General features: G+C 46.4%; 1 protein-coding gene across 4 annotated transcripts in view; it reads left to right on the top strand.

Moving 5' to 3' along the window:
- The window catches only part of LOC117584571 (AF4/FMR2 family member lilli), a 79,024-nt gene extending 65,023 nt beyond the window's left edge, over positions 1–14,001 (top strand). The window contains exons 3-12 of one of the 4 annotated variants that reach the window (XM_034273538.1): positions 7,697–8,453; positions 8,524–8,936; positions 8,996–9,052; positions 9,111–12,308; positions 12,380–12,571; positions 12,667–12,747; positions 12,812–12,977; positions 13,044–13,194; positions 13,253–13,433; positions 13,468–14,001. In XM_034273538.1, the coding sequence (XP_034129429.1) occupies positions 7,697–8,453; positions 8,524–8,936; positions 8,996–9,052; positions 9,111–12,308; positions 12,380–12,571; positions 12,667–12,747; positions 12,812–12,977; positions 13,044–13,194; positions 13,253–13,401 (5,164 nt within the window). In that variant the 3' untranslated portion in view covers positions 13,402–13,433; positions 13,468–14,001. Of the gene's footprint in view, positions 1–6,682; positions 6,796–7,696; positions 8,454–8,523; positions 8,937–8,995; positions 9,053–9,110; positions 12,309–12,379; positions 12,572–12,666; positions 12,748–12,811; positions 12,978–13,043; positions 13,195–13,252 lie in introns of those variants that run through there. The other 3 variants (XM_034273540.1, XM_034273539.1, XM_034273537.1) reach the window with 3 other exon arrangements.
- The last annotated feature ends 2,995 nt before the right edge of the window (positions 14,002–16,996 follow it).

Raw genomic sequence — 16,996 nt, 5'->3', positions numbered from 1 at the left:
GAACGACGACGAGGACGTCTCGTTAAAAAAGCAAACGCCAGGTGGGAACAAAACGTGAAGAGAGGAGACGCTGTGGAGCCAGAGCAGCAGCAGCTGGACGCAATGCAGTTTCTATTTTCATTTTTTTTTTTGTTCCTTGATGGTTTGGTCCCTGTCCAGGGCTGTCGTAGGGTAGCATACTTTATGGCGGCGTCGCTGTTAATGAAGCAGGAAATATGCGTCAGCATCAATATGTAGGCAGGACGAAGCGACGTGTAGAGAGGAGGCTTGTGTCTGAAAGCAAGTTGAAAGCTGGACAAGTCAAGGTGCCAAGTTGGCGCCGCACAGATAAGCTTTCCATGTGCAGATTATAGCTATGTAGATGGGAGGGAAGTGCAGAGTGGAGGGGCCAAAGTATGCCTCAACTATCTGTGCATATGAAATTGATTGAACCTAACAATTTGTAGGCAAATTTAAAGAAACTTTAAGCATTGCTGAGACCTAAGTCTCAGTCATGTGCAATCTTTTCTTTTCATACATTCATCCATTCCCATCTCTGTCTATCTCTTGAATTAATTAATTAGTTTTTGCTGGCACTGTTTGAGGTTTTAGCTTTCAAAGCATTCATTTAGTTTGTCAACTCCTCAAGCCTCTCCTCAAAGCCACTTCCTCCGCTCTCCTCAAAGCAGAATACAAACATTTGAATGTAGTTTGCGTAACGAATGCAATTTTCTGACAAAATTGACCACAAATTTCAATTATTTATGTACATATGGGCAGTCAATGGCAACCACAAAAACCCAGTCTTGAAAAATTTGATTGACTAAAAGGCAAATCGAAATCAATTGAATTGACTTAATGGCTTAATCGTGGAAAAATTACCTTAAATTGCAGTTTTTATAAATGTTCTTGCTTTATTTATTTATTGTTTATTGATGCACGAGACGCGCGTGCGAAGGCTGCTAAAAAGATTGCCCGATGATGTTTTTTTAATCAAAATAAAGTCCTAGTAAATTCTAAACTCAATCTAACTGATTGATTTTACACTGAACTCCACTTTAAAACTGCTCAAATTAATTAAATCACTTTCAACTGAAGAACCAGACACACACAGACATCCTTTCCTCTCTCACAGGTGGAATACCTTAAAGATATAAATTAACCCACAGTCAGGCACAGCAGAACCCGCCCCGTAAACCAAGTCCAAGTCAGAGTCATAGTCAGAGTCGGAGCTAAAGTTGAAGTTGAGTTTGAGGCGCTTTTGCTGAAAGAAAGCTTAATGAGTGCCATAAAATTTGTTGACTCTGCAGCCACACACACAAAAAAGTCTTGCTAGTATGTCCTGTTCTATCCTGTATCCGAGTGGGGTAGGAGGTGGGCTCTGTGCAAGGCGACTGTGGCTTTGGTCGTTAGTCTATGGCGCCCATTTGTTAATAAATCGTGTCCAACACACATACGCATAGACACACACACAGAGGCAGAGACTCGAGGCAGGAGTTAGAGGAGCAGAGTGGCATCGTGGAGCTTTGTTTATGCACTGCCCAACAGTATGGGGGATACTTTATACCCCCTGCATAAAGGGGGATGTTGTGCTGCTGCTGTAGCGTTTCTACTTTTAAATTACCTTGAGCGTTAGGGTATATTCAGTGATCTAATGTCTGTGATAGGTTATAAAATTATCCGAAAGAATGCTAGTGCAAAGACACAAAAAGAAGTCAGCTAATTCGCTGAGAGCGAGAGCCTAAGAGCAACAGCTTAAGAGCGAGAGAGAGAGCCGCAGTTGCAGGAGCACTGAACGAGAGCATTAAAAACGCAATTATGAGAAATAGAGCGCGAGAGAAATATTGCCTGAGAGGTGACGAATATCAAGCAACAAGAACATTTGCGACTGCCCTGCACTCTACGAGTAACATTGCTGATGTACAACTTCTTTCCAAGGGTATCCATGAATCGGCTATGCTTCACACACGAAAGCAGCCTTCTCCGTCGTTTGTTTTACACCTCTCTGCTTGGCGGCTTAGCGGTAGTTTCCATTGGGGAGTTAAGTAGACTTTTGTGTTATAAATTAGGCGTGTGTCAATGTGTGTGTGTGTGTGTGTGTGTGTGCAGTGACTGCCTTTTGCTAGTCACCCTCCGCAACCGCTTGATCTTACTCGACTCTTTACATAAGTATCTGTATCTATCTATGTGTGTGTTTATGTATGTATTTCTATCTATCTTTGAATCGTCTCCTGTGCTCCCTCCTCTGCTGTCTCTCTATTCCTCTGCGCTCTCTTGTAGTTAGTCTAAATATGCATATGAATATGAAATTAGTCGCATGTGTTCGTTCTGGCTTGGTCTTCATCCTTACGGGCTGTGTGCCTTGGCCCCTTGAATTGAATTGAATTTTCTATGCCAAGAGCTTGTGTGTATCGTCGTGCCTCGTGCCTCGTGCCTTGTGTCTCCCGTGTCTAGCGTCTTTTGTGTGTGCGTGTGTGGATCGGGGTTCCCGGGTTGTTCTCTGCAAAAAGGGATTCCATGCGTAATTTAATGTTTGTGCATGTTGTTAAATGATTCATGACGAGCTGCTGCTGCTGCTGCTGCTGCTGCTCCTGCTGCAGCTCTCTCTCTCTCTATGAAGTAACCCTGATTGGTATTAGGCACATGTAAAGCAGAAATTACTATTCTTCTTAAGTTTAACTCCTACTTTTCATGCTCATTTATTAAATGTTACTTTTCCAAGATTACATTTCTCATAATTGTTCTCTGTTGTCTGTAGATAAGAGGCTGTTATTTGAGCTGTCTATGGATGTAAGTCAGTTAAAGGGAAAGCGTTCACTTTTAACCGATAAATGGAAGAGGAACAGTCTTTAAATATGTAAAAAATATTGCATTAATTATTTTAAATCATTTGTGTGATGGCTACTCCTCCTCTTGTTGCTGTCTTCCTTAGCAATTCCTTTCAATCTTTCCTTCATTGCTCTCTCATCTAAGACGCTCTCTCAAAAGAATAACGGACTCATTTTCATCTTCTGCCCACCGATTTGCTTTCTGCATTTCTGTGCAGTTGTTGAACAACTTTCTCCAATAAATATCTCTTTGTAACTCCTTCTATTGACATATGCAATTTATAAAGTTGCTCTGGACTTTTTCTTAACATGGAAAATATTGCAAATCTTGAAAAGTCGCAGCCAGAAGTGTTTTGTTTTGTTTTGTTTTGGGTGTGTTCCCCCAAAAGCGATTTAAATGTTAATAGAGGAGCGAAAACCCGAAAGAAAACAAACAAAACAGGCACCAAAAAAAAAACGAAATTTACAACATCGCGAATTTTGCTAAACTCTTGCGAAAGGGAAAAGGACTTGGAACAGCAAGGGAAATTTTTGCTGGTTCTGGTACTCAATGCAGGGAGAAGGACTGTGGGTGCTACTTGCTGCCATTCCCCAAAATATATTTGCATAAAATTCATAACATATGCCCCAACACAGGCGTCAGAGGTGCCGCTCTGACTCTGACTATGGCCCCTGTTGCCGAGAGTGCCCGAAGTCAGGGTCCGGTGCATGGGTGCTAGGTGCTGGGTCCTGCCATAAGCGCCCGTAAGTAGGCAACGAACGGTAAACAACTCCGCTCACGTTTCTGCTGGTGCTGCTCCCCGCCTTCCCCCTTCGTGTCGTTCTCATCATCATATTTGCTGTATGAAGAAAGCAAAGTAAATAAATAGACTTGTGTGAAAAAGCCGATGAAACAGTTGGATAACAAGTGGGAAAGCCTCCAGAAAGAGAGAAACAGACAGCGAGAGAGAGAGAGAGACAGCCTTCCTCGATTTACAGGAAAAAAAAAACGAAAATAAAATTGAAAATTCTTCAGGGGCAACACCAACGATGGCCACTGTAAGTTTTCGCTATCCCCATAAGCTGTCGATGAGCAGGAGAGTGCGAGGGGTGGCTGAAGTTCCTTTGGGATATGCGTGCGATATATTCCAACTATTTTTGAGGGGGAAACTATGGAAAATATTCTTAATTTACCTACAGCACCTGAGGCGTTAAGGTGAAACATTCTGTTGGCTAGAGATTATTATGTCACTTTTTGCCACTGCTTAAATATTAAATATTCAGCAATAGCTGGGAATACTACCTGTTTTTCTTTGTTAACATCCACCTCATATATTTCACTCATTCAATTCGTGCCTCTTTGCTCAATGTTGTGCGGCCGAGTCTATGTTTGAGCGGCACTGTTAGCAGAATTCTTTCACTCAATTTATAATTTAATGCATGCCACCGGACTAAAACCAAAAAGTCAAAATTCAAAATGCAAATAAACGAAAAGCCAAAACACACCGAGGATGGCAAGCAGAGAAAAGACAAATTACTGTAGCTTTAGATTAAATGGACGCACATTAAAGCAGACACACACACACGCACAACTGTAGAGGGGGGGAGGGCTGCCACATAGATACATATATAAGTTAAGCAATAGCCCGAAACCGAAAAGGCGGCCCAAACAGCAGCAGAACCGAACTTTGTCATGCTTCTTCTCCGGCAGTGTCTCTTCCATTCCCATTTATTTGTGCTCTCTTCCCTCTTTTTGGGTGACGTGCATAAACTATTTGCGAGCACTGTGTGTGTGGGGGGAACTTCTACCGAAATAAAATAATTAAATGTTTGTTGTCTCTCCTGTGGCTCTGGCTCTGGCTCTGTCTCTGGCGCTCGCTCTCCTTCAGTTGAGATGTTAACAAAATTTATAAGACAAATAAATTTTAGCAGCAGCAACAGACAAAAAAATAACACCCAAAGGCAGCAGATTTGTGGCTCGTTCACTCTGTCTCCCTCACACTCTCACTCTCTCTCTCTCTCTTTCTGGCTCTCTCTTCGGCTGGAAGTACAAAAAAAGGGTCAAATTTGTGCGTCTGTCGTTTGCAGTGGGTCCTGTCCGTTTCTTGTGACCAGAAAATTAATTTAACTGACACGTTTTTCATTCAGAAATGAAAAGTACATTTTGTCATAAATAAAATTCTGAGCTGCATTTATTGTGGAACGGGTGGAGAAGAAGGAGTTGATGATGTAAACACTTGAAGAACTTGTTGTGCTCCAAGAGAAAATATCCATGCACAGTTCTGCAAGCATTGGGAAGCTTGAAATAACTCTGAAGTAGCTGCACGTTACAGTTTGGTTACAGTTGCATTTCAACAACTTTTTACATTTTTACATTTCTTTGAGTGCAGACATTTGTTGGTGCCTGGCTTCTCTAAGCCCAACTCACTTGTGTGTGTTTCAAGTTGCAAATTTTCCATAAGAATACGCCCAAAAGGACATCGTTGTGCTGTGGCAGTCTCAGGTTAAGTGAATCTAAGCGCTGCACTCCAAAGCCCAGCCAAGCAGACGCCACCGCAGTTCCTCTCAGTTCTACAAATGGCCGACAGACTCTGGGATGCCGACGACTGCCGACAAGATGTGTCGCGTCGCGTCGCATCTTCCATAATCCCCGTCCATGTGTGGGTGTGTGTGGGGAAGGGGCGACGGTGCCTTTTGCATAATCAGAAGCCGAGTGACAGTCACTCCTACCTGAGGTGCACACATGCATGCATATATTTTACATTGGTGCATACATAAATACATACGTACATATGTGACAGCGTATGCTTATGTGGGTGTTACATCAGGCTTGTTTTAAGTTTTAACATTTACCGTTTCATACTTGTGTTCTGAGATTCGCTTGCAAAAGTATGCAACTAATTTTGTGTATTTGTTCTCTGCTCTGCTTTCAGGTACTGCAACTTATACTTTTTTAACCAACACAGCTACACACTCTCACCCTCACACACACACACACAGCAGACATACTCAAGCAATAAAAGACTCCAAACAGATGTAACTATAGAACTGTTAAAACTCAAAGAAAACACGATCAAAATTCCCTAGGAAACAAATCAAATCAGCATTTACCAAGCAAGAAGTCTGTTAAAGGGAATCCAATTGAAAAGACATTGAATCAAATATCTATATTTTGATAATACATAAGAGGAGTACCAACAGCAACAACAACAACGAATAGATTGCATGCCTGTGCTAGTGCTTGTAAAACAGCTTGCAAGATCAGGGCACTAACAGAGTATAAAAGAGGAGAGAGAGCCTGCCCATCAAGACGACGGAAGCCTTAACAGTCACTCAGCAGAACGGAGGCAGCAAAATGTTGCCAGCAACAACAACAGCAACAGCAACAGCAGCGCCGAGTGACTCCAACAACACAAACACAAACAACTATAACAACAAATACAACCACAAAGCGCCTTTTCAACGTCGCTGCTGTCAGAGAAGCAAAATTACAACGATAACATAAGAAAGAGATAATAACAAAAAGAGAGCACAGCACAGAGAGAGAAATCAAACTTGCAGTTTCGGTTCACTGTTCACCGTTTTCCCTTTACCCTTCCCCCCACCCTACCGCACTCCTCTTTCACACCTTTTCGCCCTCTTGTTTGCAATTTGCGATTTTTGTTGTTGTTGTGTGTGCAGTGCTGGTGCGGGGGTGCTCCGTGTGCCTGCGTGCGTTAGCGCTGGCCTTGCTAGGCGCCTGGCCTGCCTGTGTGCCCTCTCAGGGGAGAATTTAATTATTTTATTTGTGTTAAGCTCGCGTTATGGCCCAACAGCAGCAGCAACAGCAACAACAACAACACCTACAACACCCACACCAAAACACCAACAATCAACTGCAGCAGCTACAGCTACAGCAGCAGCTACAACTACAGCTACAGCTACAGCAGCTACAAGAACAGCAAGAACAACAACAACAAGAGCTACAGCTACAGCAATACAATAACAATTTCTACAGCCAAAATTATAAGTAAGTTTTAGAATCACTGGCTGCACACGCGCTCTCTCTCTCTCTCTTTCTCTCTGTGTCTATTTCTCTGCCTATGAATGTTTGTTGTTCGTGTCTCTTGTCTCTGTTTATGCGTGTTTGTTCTTAAGTACATGTGCACTCTACCACTAACCTACCCTCAGAGCTCTTTGGCGCTTTTAAATGGAAATCAAATCAAATGCAAACAAAAGCATGCGCCGTCCCCCCTGCACAGTTCACCTGCACGGGCAATATTTCCTTGCAAAAATTGCAACACCCAGAAGCCGTGTGTGTGCATGCAAAACTGTTGACAAATGCTAGCTTGATTCTGTCAAACCATCGGCAGTCAAAGGGTGGGTGATGACATCGTATTTGATCGATATTACGTTCAGTTTGTACGTGCATAAATCCGAGACAAAACTCTAAGGAGATAACTAACCTTTAATCTTTATTTATTACAAGTATACAAATGTTTGTGTACTCTCTTATGCACTCGTTTTAATCAATGTAAATATTGTAACATGTTTGTCTGTACGTAACCCCTGCTTAAGCACATATTGAACGGCAGGTATGTAAACGTATTCCTGCCCCCGAAAACATTTTACACGTTGCCACGCAGTGCATGTTAAACTGTTTGTGCATAGGGGGAATGTCGGGAAACGTGAAACACCTGACGTGACTGTTCCGTTGTTACGTTCCTGTTTGTTCGCCTAATGTTTGTCGTTCGTGTTGTTGTTGTTCTGCCTGTGTGACATCTGTTTGTTGTTCTAATTGTTGTTGTTGTTCTAACTGCACCCAAAATAATGTATTAAGAGGGAATATAAACCAATCACATACTCTGTAGACTTTGTGTCACTTTTTTGTCATGTAAAAAATTTGTAATTCGTTTTTCTTTGTACTACAGCATGGAGGAATACGAGCGACGAAAGCGACGAGAACGTGAGAAAATAGAACGGCAACAGGGGATACAGATCGATGATCGGGAGACGGCTCTCTTTAGCGAGCCGCGACGATTGACGGAGGGAGATGCAGAGATTACGGCCGCCCTGGGGGAGTTTATCGATGCGAGGGTGTACATCAATCAGTCAACGGTGGGGATTAGTCGGCACGCGCCCGGCGCCGGCAATCCGCGTCTGCAGGCACCGCCGCCGCCGCCCAAAACTCTCGGCCATTCCCACTCACCCTCCTCCTCCGCGTCCGCCTCCGGCTCAGCGCTGCCCGGCCAGAGCCAGCAGCAGCAACAGAAGCCGCACTACCAGCAGCAACAGCAGCAGCAGCAGCAACGACCTCCAGGCTATCTGAAGCAGGCGGACAACAAGCCGCCGTACAATGGACGCGGCGGCTACCCAGGGCAGCCGATGAAGAACGATATACCCTCGAGTAGTGGCATGGCCCCGCCTCGGGGACCGCCCAGATCTGGTCCTGGCTCCGGCTCCAACTCCAGCAGCAACTCGTCCAGCGCCACAAACAATGCCACCGGCGGAGCCGCCGGCACGACTCCCCTGGGTCCGCCCCTGTCCACGCAGATGCCCAATGGGCGGGAGAAATCATTTCTGGGACCACCGGCGCCAGCGCTGCACAACGGTGCTGGACTCTTTGTGCCTCCAGCGGCAAGCAAGCGGCCCAGCAGCGGCCCCGGACTGCAGCCGCCCCCGCCAGAGGTGAGTTCTTGAGATTGATGCTGCTTCTAAAGGTTCCTTTCTAACCTCTCTTTCCATCATCCATCCACAGAAGGACATCAGCAAGATGATCAGCGAGATGACGAACAGCTTTCGTGTGACGGCACCACTGACGTCGATAGCGGCCACACCGCACGCTCCGACGCGAGAGAACTACAACCTGAACGGTCCCAACACAAACAAATATGCCTTTGGGCCGATTGGCTCACCGCCCATCGGCTCCCAGCCCTCGTCCCTGATGACACCGCTGTTCCCGCCCATTGCGCCCATTGCCTCGCCCATTACCTCCCTGCTGACGACACCGCCGCACGCTAGTCAGCTGCCCCAGGGCGGCGTGAGCCCCGTGGCGCCAATGCAACAACTGCCGCCGACACCGCCCAAGGCTGCGTCCGCACTCTCACCGCAAGCAGCGGCCAAGCCGCTCAAGACGGAGAAGAATCACACGCTGGAGAAGCAGGACTCATGGTAAGAGATGGGAGATTTTCCTTTACTTTTCTTTCGATATTTAAACGTCATTGTTGCAGCCTCGAGAACGATCTGGAGCTGTCCGAGTCGGAGGACGAGCAGCGCAAGAAGGAGAGGTGAGTGGGCTGTGGCTCTTGTTGGATTCTCAATCTTAATGTACTCAAATTTTTACAGCAGATCGGCGGGGAATAGCAGCAACAGCTCCGAGTCGGATTCCAGCGAATCGGGCAGCGAGTCTAGCTGCAAGGGCGAACATCAGCAGCAGCCACATCTCCATCACAATCATCACCAGCAGCAGCAGCAGCAGCAGCAGCAACAGCAACAGCAACACCTGCAACAGCAGCAACAGCTCCTCCAGCAGAAGCAGCAGCAGCAACAGCTCCTTCAGCAGCAGCAGCAGCAACATCAGCGACAACTGACGGCGAATGGCAGCAAGAAAAAGTACAGCCACTCCATCATTGCTGGCGGTGGAAGCACCATAAGTGGACTGCTGACTTCGAGTGGATTTGGCAGCGGAGGAGGTGGCAATGGCGCAGGCACCACAGTGAGCACTGGCGGTGGGAGCAGCGGATCGGGCGGTGGTTCAGGCAGCGGCTCGGGCATTGGGACCATGAGCAGCGGCAGCTCCTCGAACAAGACACCCTCGCCCACGGAGAGCAACAAGTGGACGCTGAGTCGCTTCTTTCCCAAGCCCGCCAATCAGACCAGCTCGGAGAGTGTCTCGCCGGGGAATGTGAGCATGAAGGTGCCTGGCATACTGCCGGGCGGTGCTCAGATCATACCCGAGTCCATTGAGGTGACCACGGCCATTGTGAAGAACGAGAAGATCCACGACGATCACATGGACATGGACGATGTCGAGGAGGAGGACGAGGATGAGGAGCAACTGCAGCAGCAGCAGCAACAGCTGCGCTACGGCGCCGGACTGAGCGTCACACCCGTGGCGGTGGCCGTCAAGAAGGAGGCTCTGGACGGTGTGGGGGAGTTGGGCGGTCTGCCGGCAATACCAAAAAATCAGATAAAACGGGAAGCGGAAGCCCTGCACTCCGCGGCCGTCGCCGCCGCCGCCGCAGCCCGTCTATCGGACTCCGGGACCAGTGGCAGCGTCAGCAGCTCCAGCAGCAGCAGCAGCTCGGACAGTGCGCCCGGCGAGGTGGTGCCGATGCCGGGACCAGGCGAGACGCTGCAGCTGCCGGGCGTGCCTGCTGCCATTACGACGGTGATGCGGGTGCCTCCGACACTGATGCAGAAGGCGCCACCGAATAGTGTCACGCTCACGCCCATTATGCCGCTACCCGCCTCGCCCAAGCAGCGTCAGAAGAAGCCGCGCAAGAAGAAGCCCGCCACCAGTGCGCCCATCCTTGACTCCAGCGACGAGGATGAGCCGCCCACTGCCAAGCATGTCCTGGAATTGTCAGCAGCGGCAGTGGCTGCGGCGGCAGCTCAGGCTCAAGCGGCAACGATTCCGCCGCTGGCCGTGAAGAAGGGACGTGGCAGGCCCAGAAAGCAGCAGCAGAGCGGCGGCAGTGGGAACCTGAGCAGTGCCTCGGCCGGCAGCAGCTCCCAGACCAAGGGACCCACGTTGACGGCCGCCAAGAAGCCGCTGGCCAAGGGCCTCGCCATGGCCAACTCAAGGAAGCGCGATCATTCCAGCCAGAGCAGCTCCAACGGCAACACGCCCACAAAGAAGCTGGCCATGGGCACGGGAGCCATGACTGGAGCAGCCATGACAATGCCCCTGGCAGTGATGCCTTTAGGTTCGGGGAATGCTGCCAGCAGCAGCTCCGACGAGGACAGCTCGTCAAGCAGCAGTTCCACTGGCTCCAAGTCGAGCAGCTCATCGAACAGCAGCGACGACACAGAGACCACCAACCAGAACATAAAGTGTCGCATTGTGAAGCTGAACAAAACGGGCGCAGTGCCGCCACAGGCACGCTTGGGAGTGGGTGCCAGTGCGAGTGCGAGTGCGGGAGGAGCTAGTGGGAGCAGCTCACCGAGCAGCGGCATCAGCGAGCCAGGGGATCATCATCTGGCCATGAGCACGGTCAGCGCTTTGCCCATGGCCCAGCAGTTGATGCAGCCGCACAAGCCGCGAGCCAGCGTCAGTCAGCACAGCCAGCAGCTGAGCAGCTCCGAGTCGTCCTCGTCGAGCGGCAGCAGCACCAGCGGCGACGAGGATGAGGCCAAGCGGGAGAAGGAGCGAGAGCGCAAGCGGAAGAGCGACAAGAACAAAATCAACACGCTGACGCGCATCTTCAATCCCAAGGAGGGTGGCGCCAAGAAGCAGGGCCAGGTGGTAATTATGGACCAGTCGGAGGAGCAGCAACAAGTCAGCAAGGCTGTGGACTCCGCCTCCCAGCCAGTGCCCATGCAGCCGGCGGCCAAGCCCCGCATGACGCCCACGCAGCAGCTGCAGCAACTGGGCGCAGGCCTCGCCTCCCCGGCACGCACCACGACGCCTCATCTGACATCGCTGATATGCAAGATTGACCTGAGCAAGCTCTCCCGCGAGCGGATAATGCGCCTGAAGAAGCTGACACCCTCCCAGCAGAATGGACACTTGACGCCCAAGGATCTGGGCACGACACAGCCGCAGGTGCAGGTACAGTCAGTGCAGGTTTCGGCGCCGCATTTAACACCCAACGGCTATGCCGGAGATGGGCAGGGACTGCCCGCAAAGGTGAAGCACGAGCATGCGCATGCGGTCAAGCCAGAGCCAGAGCTGGATGCCGGCTACGAGAGCAAGTTTAAGCCCGGCAATGTGAAGCAGGAGTTTCAGCTTAAGCAGGAGCGAGAACGAGACCGAGAGCGAGAGAGGGAGCGAGAGCGGGAAAGGGAACGAGAGCGAGAACAGCCAGCAGGAGGAGGGCGTCGGCGCAAGCGCAGCTCTAGCTCCAGCTCCAGTCCGTACAAGGAGAAGAAGCGGAAAAAGGAGAAGTCCGACCATCTGCCGATCAGCAAGGATCAGCTGCTGCCTGTGCCTGTTCTGCTGCCTTCCAACAATCACGAGCGAATGTCCTGCCACGAGCGGCTGTCCTTTGACAAGCTGCAGCTGCTGCACGAAGACGCTGCTGCTGCCGCAGCCGCCGCAGCTGGTGCTGTCTCTGCCCCGAATGGCAGTCCCAGCAAGAAGCTGCTGGCCATGTCACCGCTACCGCCTCCACCAACAGCCGCCGCAGCCGTGCCCCTGCCCATTGTGGCGCCCACCACATGCAGCGAAGCTGTGCAGACAACGCCACCGTCGACAGTGGCCACAGCCACAGCGGCCACCTCGACGACGGGCAACTCCACGGCACCACCAGCGCCCATCATGCGTCCCATATACCGCTCGTACTTTGATCGTGAGGAAGAGCCGCACAGCGATGATCACAGGTAAGCATGTGCCTTAAGCATCAATTTGTGTTCAGCCAAACTGAGCGACTCCAAACTCCTCTTGTCCGTAGAAAAAACAATCAGTTCCTCTCGGAGGCCGTCACGCGGAAGCATGCCGCCGACTCGGAGCGCGACTCCTTCAATCAGGTTACCCTCTATTTGGAGGCCGTTGTCTACTTCCTACTCACCGCCGATTCCATGGAACGCTACAGCTCGGAGCAGGCCACATGGACCATATATAAGGACACCCTGTCGCTAATTAAGTGAGTAATGTGTGCCAACAAAAAGGGAATTTGCAGGGAAAGACACCCGTCTGTAGACATGCTTAACCTATTAAACTTTTCCCTTTGTGTTGCAGATTCATTTCCTCTAAGTTTCGTCCATACCAACAGTCAACGAACGGACAGCACGAAACGCACAACAAAGTGGCCATACTCAGGTGAGGAATGCCTAAGCTTTCACCCCTTTCTGAATGTTTATAATGATACCCAATCCATCTACAGTTTGCGCTGCCAGTCGTTGATATCGCTAAAGCTGTACAAGCTGCGACGAGCCAATTGCCGCACTGTGATCAACAGCTTAACGGAGTTCTTTCGCACCGGCAGGGGGGACATTGTCAATGGCAATACGCCATCCTCCATATCACCATCGAACTCGGTGGGCTCACAGGTAAGAACCGAACAACCGAAACCTACTTGAATGACATTAATCTGTTGTTTTTCTGTGCATTTGCAGGGCTCCGGTTCGAATACGCCGCCAGGTAAAATAGTGCCTCAAGAAATACACACACAGCTGTGGAAGCAGAATGAGTATCTGACGTATGTGAATAGTGCTCACGAGTTGTGGGATCAAGCCGATCGTTTGGTGCGCACAGGCAATCATATAGGTGAGTGGAAGAGAGGCTAAAGCTGATCCAATTAATACCAATCAATCCTGCCACACAGATTTCTTCCGTGAACTGGACCATGAGAATGGCCCCCTGACGCTGCATAGCACCATGCCTGAGGTGTTTCGGTATGTGCAGGCGGGCCTCAAGACGCTCAGGGATGCTGTATCGCAGCCGGGGCAACAGACGCAGCATCAGTCGCACTAGCGGCAGCAGGAACAGCCGCAAAGGGAACGAAAGCGGAAAAGGAAATGGAAGCAGAAGGAGCAGGAGCAGGAGCAGGAGCAGCAGAACCACCACCAAACGTGTCTAAATGAAAGTCAGGCCAAATTTGCAACTATTATACACTACAAGCTACTAATTTAGTTAATCAAGCAAACACCTACACTACACTACACAACATTACACTACACCACACACGGAACGAAACTAAATGGAATAATCCAAGAACCTTCCAGCAGAACAGCAAGAAGCGAATCAACCCCAAATCAACCACAATCAACCCAACCAACAGCAACACAACAATGATGATTTGTTAATATAATTTATAGTTTTATATTGTATGTATGTATGTATGTATGTATGTATGTAATTTGTATATGCACATCAATTACTTATTTCCTTATGCTCAATTTTCGATTGTTTTGTAAGCATGTTAAGCTTTATATTTATGCTTAGTTTTAATTGATATTACCACACACACCACAACACACATACACATACACATACACATACACACAAACACACACACACACACTAAAAGTTATATTAGGTATATGTCTAGACTGTAAGCTCAACCCAACCAACCCACAATATGACCTTCCTATAGTCTACCCACATGATGAACATTTTAGTTGAATTATTGTTTTCGTATGCGCGTCAAGAGTTAAAGAAAAAGAATGGCTTTTTTAATTGTTTAAGTTTTAGTTAATTTTTTTGCTCTGGCAAAGAGCGTGTAACCGATCGATCGTGTTAGCCAATATATATTTGTATATGCATAATTATTGCGCCTATACAGGAAGCAAACAAGTTATAGTTATAAATTCCTTGTAATATTTTTATTGATTATGAATTATGTTTAGTGCAACTATTTTATTGATTTTAAATGTAATTTTTTTTAAAAAGCAATCACAAGAACCGTTTTTAGAACAAAATACATGAAAGAAAATAAGATATATATGTATGTATACATATATGTATATTGCAAATACATACATATATCATCGTATATGGAAAATTTAAGATTTGTTTCGTTTTATTTTGGATTTGATTTATTATTAATTATTACCAGCTCCTTACTACCGCTCCCCGCTCCCCGAACCCCGAACTCATCCCACCCACACTTTTGATCCACTTTGACTCAACTTATACTTAATGGGTGCCTCAGACTCTCCACACAGACGCAACAAAAAATAGTGCATTAGTAGAATTAAACGAGTTAAAAATCAATTGAAATAGACTTGCCCTCAAATCGATATACTTATACATATATTAACTGTACATATAGCAGCCTATATACACTCGAACATATACAACATGCGATATACTCGTACATATACATACATACATACATATATCTATATATATACATATATATATATATATATGTATATTTTTAATATGCCAAACAAAAGCGGAATGCAATAAAAACTACTTTAAGCCGTAAAAAAACCAATCAGCTGGCACAAGTGGGCTACGATCTCCACATTTCCACAACTCAAGATCCTGTGAAGAGATGTGAGCAAATGGGTTTTCGGGTGTGGTGGGTTGGGGATCTGCCCAATGTGCTGGCCGCGTTTTGTTGTTGACTCTTTTTGGCATAGAACGAGAAGCGAAATCGAAAACGAAAAATCACGAAAATCAAAGCGAAAAACGTATGTAACGAAAAACCAAAATGAAAAACTTTATAACACAAATATGTATTATTAAATATGGTTCTGGGGAAACAAAAGCATTTCACTTTCAACAAATGAAACAAAAGAAAATAAAACCAATTAAATCGTAGACAAATTTAAGTTACCGAACACTGGAACGGGTTGGCGAAGAGTGGGCAAAGTGGAAGCGCAATTTTATTGTGCAATGCAACTAAGTGTAATTATTATAAATTAAAATACATACAGACCAACGTACATACAGATGTATGTATCTACTGTATATGCATTGTTAATAATTCTCAAAATGCTGTAAATAGTAGTACACGGAGATACGAGCCTACACATGCATAATACATACAGACACATAGACACATACATCGTACATACATAAACATAGAAGATGCATTCGAATCACATTCATATATTGGCATAAATACATATAAATAAATATATATATTTTTATATATATAAAGAATACTAAACGACATAGTAAATATACATAGTAAAATTTTTTCAAAATGACAAGATCAACTTGCAGCCATAAGCAAACAGTAAAACACCAACAACAACAACAACAACCACAAAAGAAAACAAAACAACCAACAAACGAAATGCGCCTAGAAATAGTTAATAATTATATTTTGTTAAGCGTTATTATAGTGAAAAACAAAACAAAACAAAGAAAAGAAATCGAGTAAACCACAGAATTAAGTTTTAGGCTCTGTCCCATTATTCGAATGTGAAGCAACGGCAGACACCAAAAACGAATGCAAAAACACGAAGTTGTTCATTAACAAAGTAAACGTAAAAGTAACGGTAATGGTAACGGTAAAGGTAAAGGTAAAGGTAAATATATATATATATATTTTGTACAAATATAATTAAAGAAAACAAAAAAGGAAAGAACACAAAAACAAAATGAAAAACAACCGCGGCAGCAGCAGCTAAACCAAGTACACTTATTAAAGTTTAAGCAACAACAACAACAACAAAACAACCAATTTAATATGCAATTACCGTAACAGTAGTTGATAAATCAAACGAATAAAACATCAAAACATTGTAACATTTAATAACGCCCGCCCCCAAAAGTAGTTTCATTTATAATGTCGGCGAGAACTTTTAGACGACGGGCAAAAGTTGGTCATTCGTTTCAGCTGCGGACAGATCATCACCAGTTATCGCCAACGATCTGCAAAAGTTGTTTCTGATCTACATCGCCAAGACTAGACCAAGGATCTATCGATTGATTCACTCAAGTCACTAACCAAATAGTATAGTAGATTGTTAATTTCTTGGAACGTCACCGCGCAGAATGCGCGTCGCGAAGTCCCAGGCCTCTGCCAGCGTCGCAGCTACAAGTATTAGTGCGTGTAGAGCACGCAGCCAGAAGTCCCAGCTACATTTGTATAGGTGCGTGTAGGCAATGATTTTTAGCGCTCCAAGCCGGGTTTGTCTTGATTCACACAGACACGGCAAGTAATGTATGTGTTGGTGCGCTGACTTTCTGAAGTGCGATGGAACGAAAACTCGTTTTGATGATTTGATTTTGTTTTCGGGGCTTGGCGTATGAACCTGACCTACCGCAACATATGCAGAGTGAGGAGTGGGGGTTGGTGGCCGGACCTTTGGGGGTTGGAAAAAATAAATATACCTATAAAAGTTGTTATTGTAATTGTATGCTGTAATTGTTTTATATGTAGATTTTATACTGCTTTATTCAAAATTGTATGCATATATTATGGAAACGCCTTCGCTTCTCGACTTCGTTGCTGTCGTATTATCAACATTGTTAGCAAATCCATATTTTACAGACAAATCTTTTCAGATAAATATAAAAACATATATATGTATATATGTATAAACATATATATGTATATACATCTTTCCAATTTCTGTTCTCGTCGTCGGTTATGTTCTCGACTTCA

The sequence above is a fragment of the Drosophila guanche genome, unplaced genomic scaffold, assembly GCF_900245975.1.
Source record: "Drosophila guanche unplaced genomic scaffold, DGUA_6, whole genome shotgun sequence".
NCBI classification, from domain to species: Eukaryota; Metazoa; Arthropoda; class Insecta; order Diptera; family Drosophilidae; genus Drosophila; species Drosophila guanche.
The sequence above is the reverse complement of the archived record's forward strand: the minus strand, read 5'-3'. Positions and strand labels throughout refer to the sequence as shown.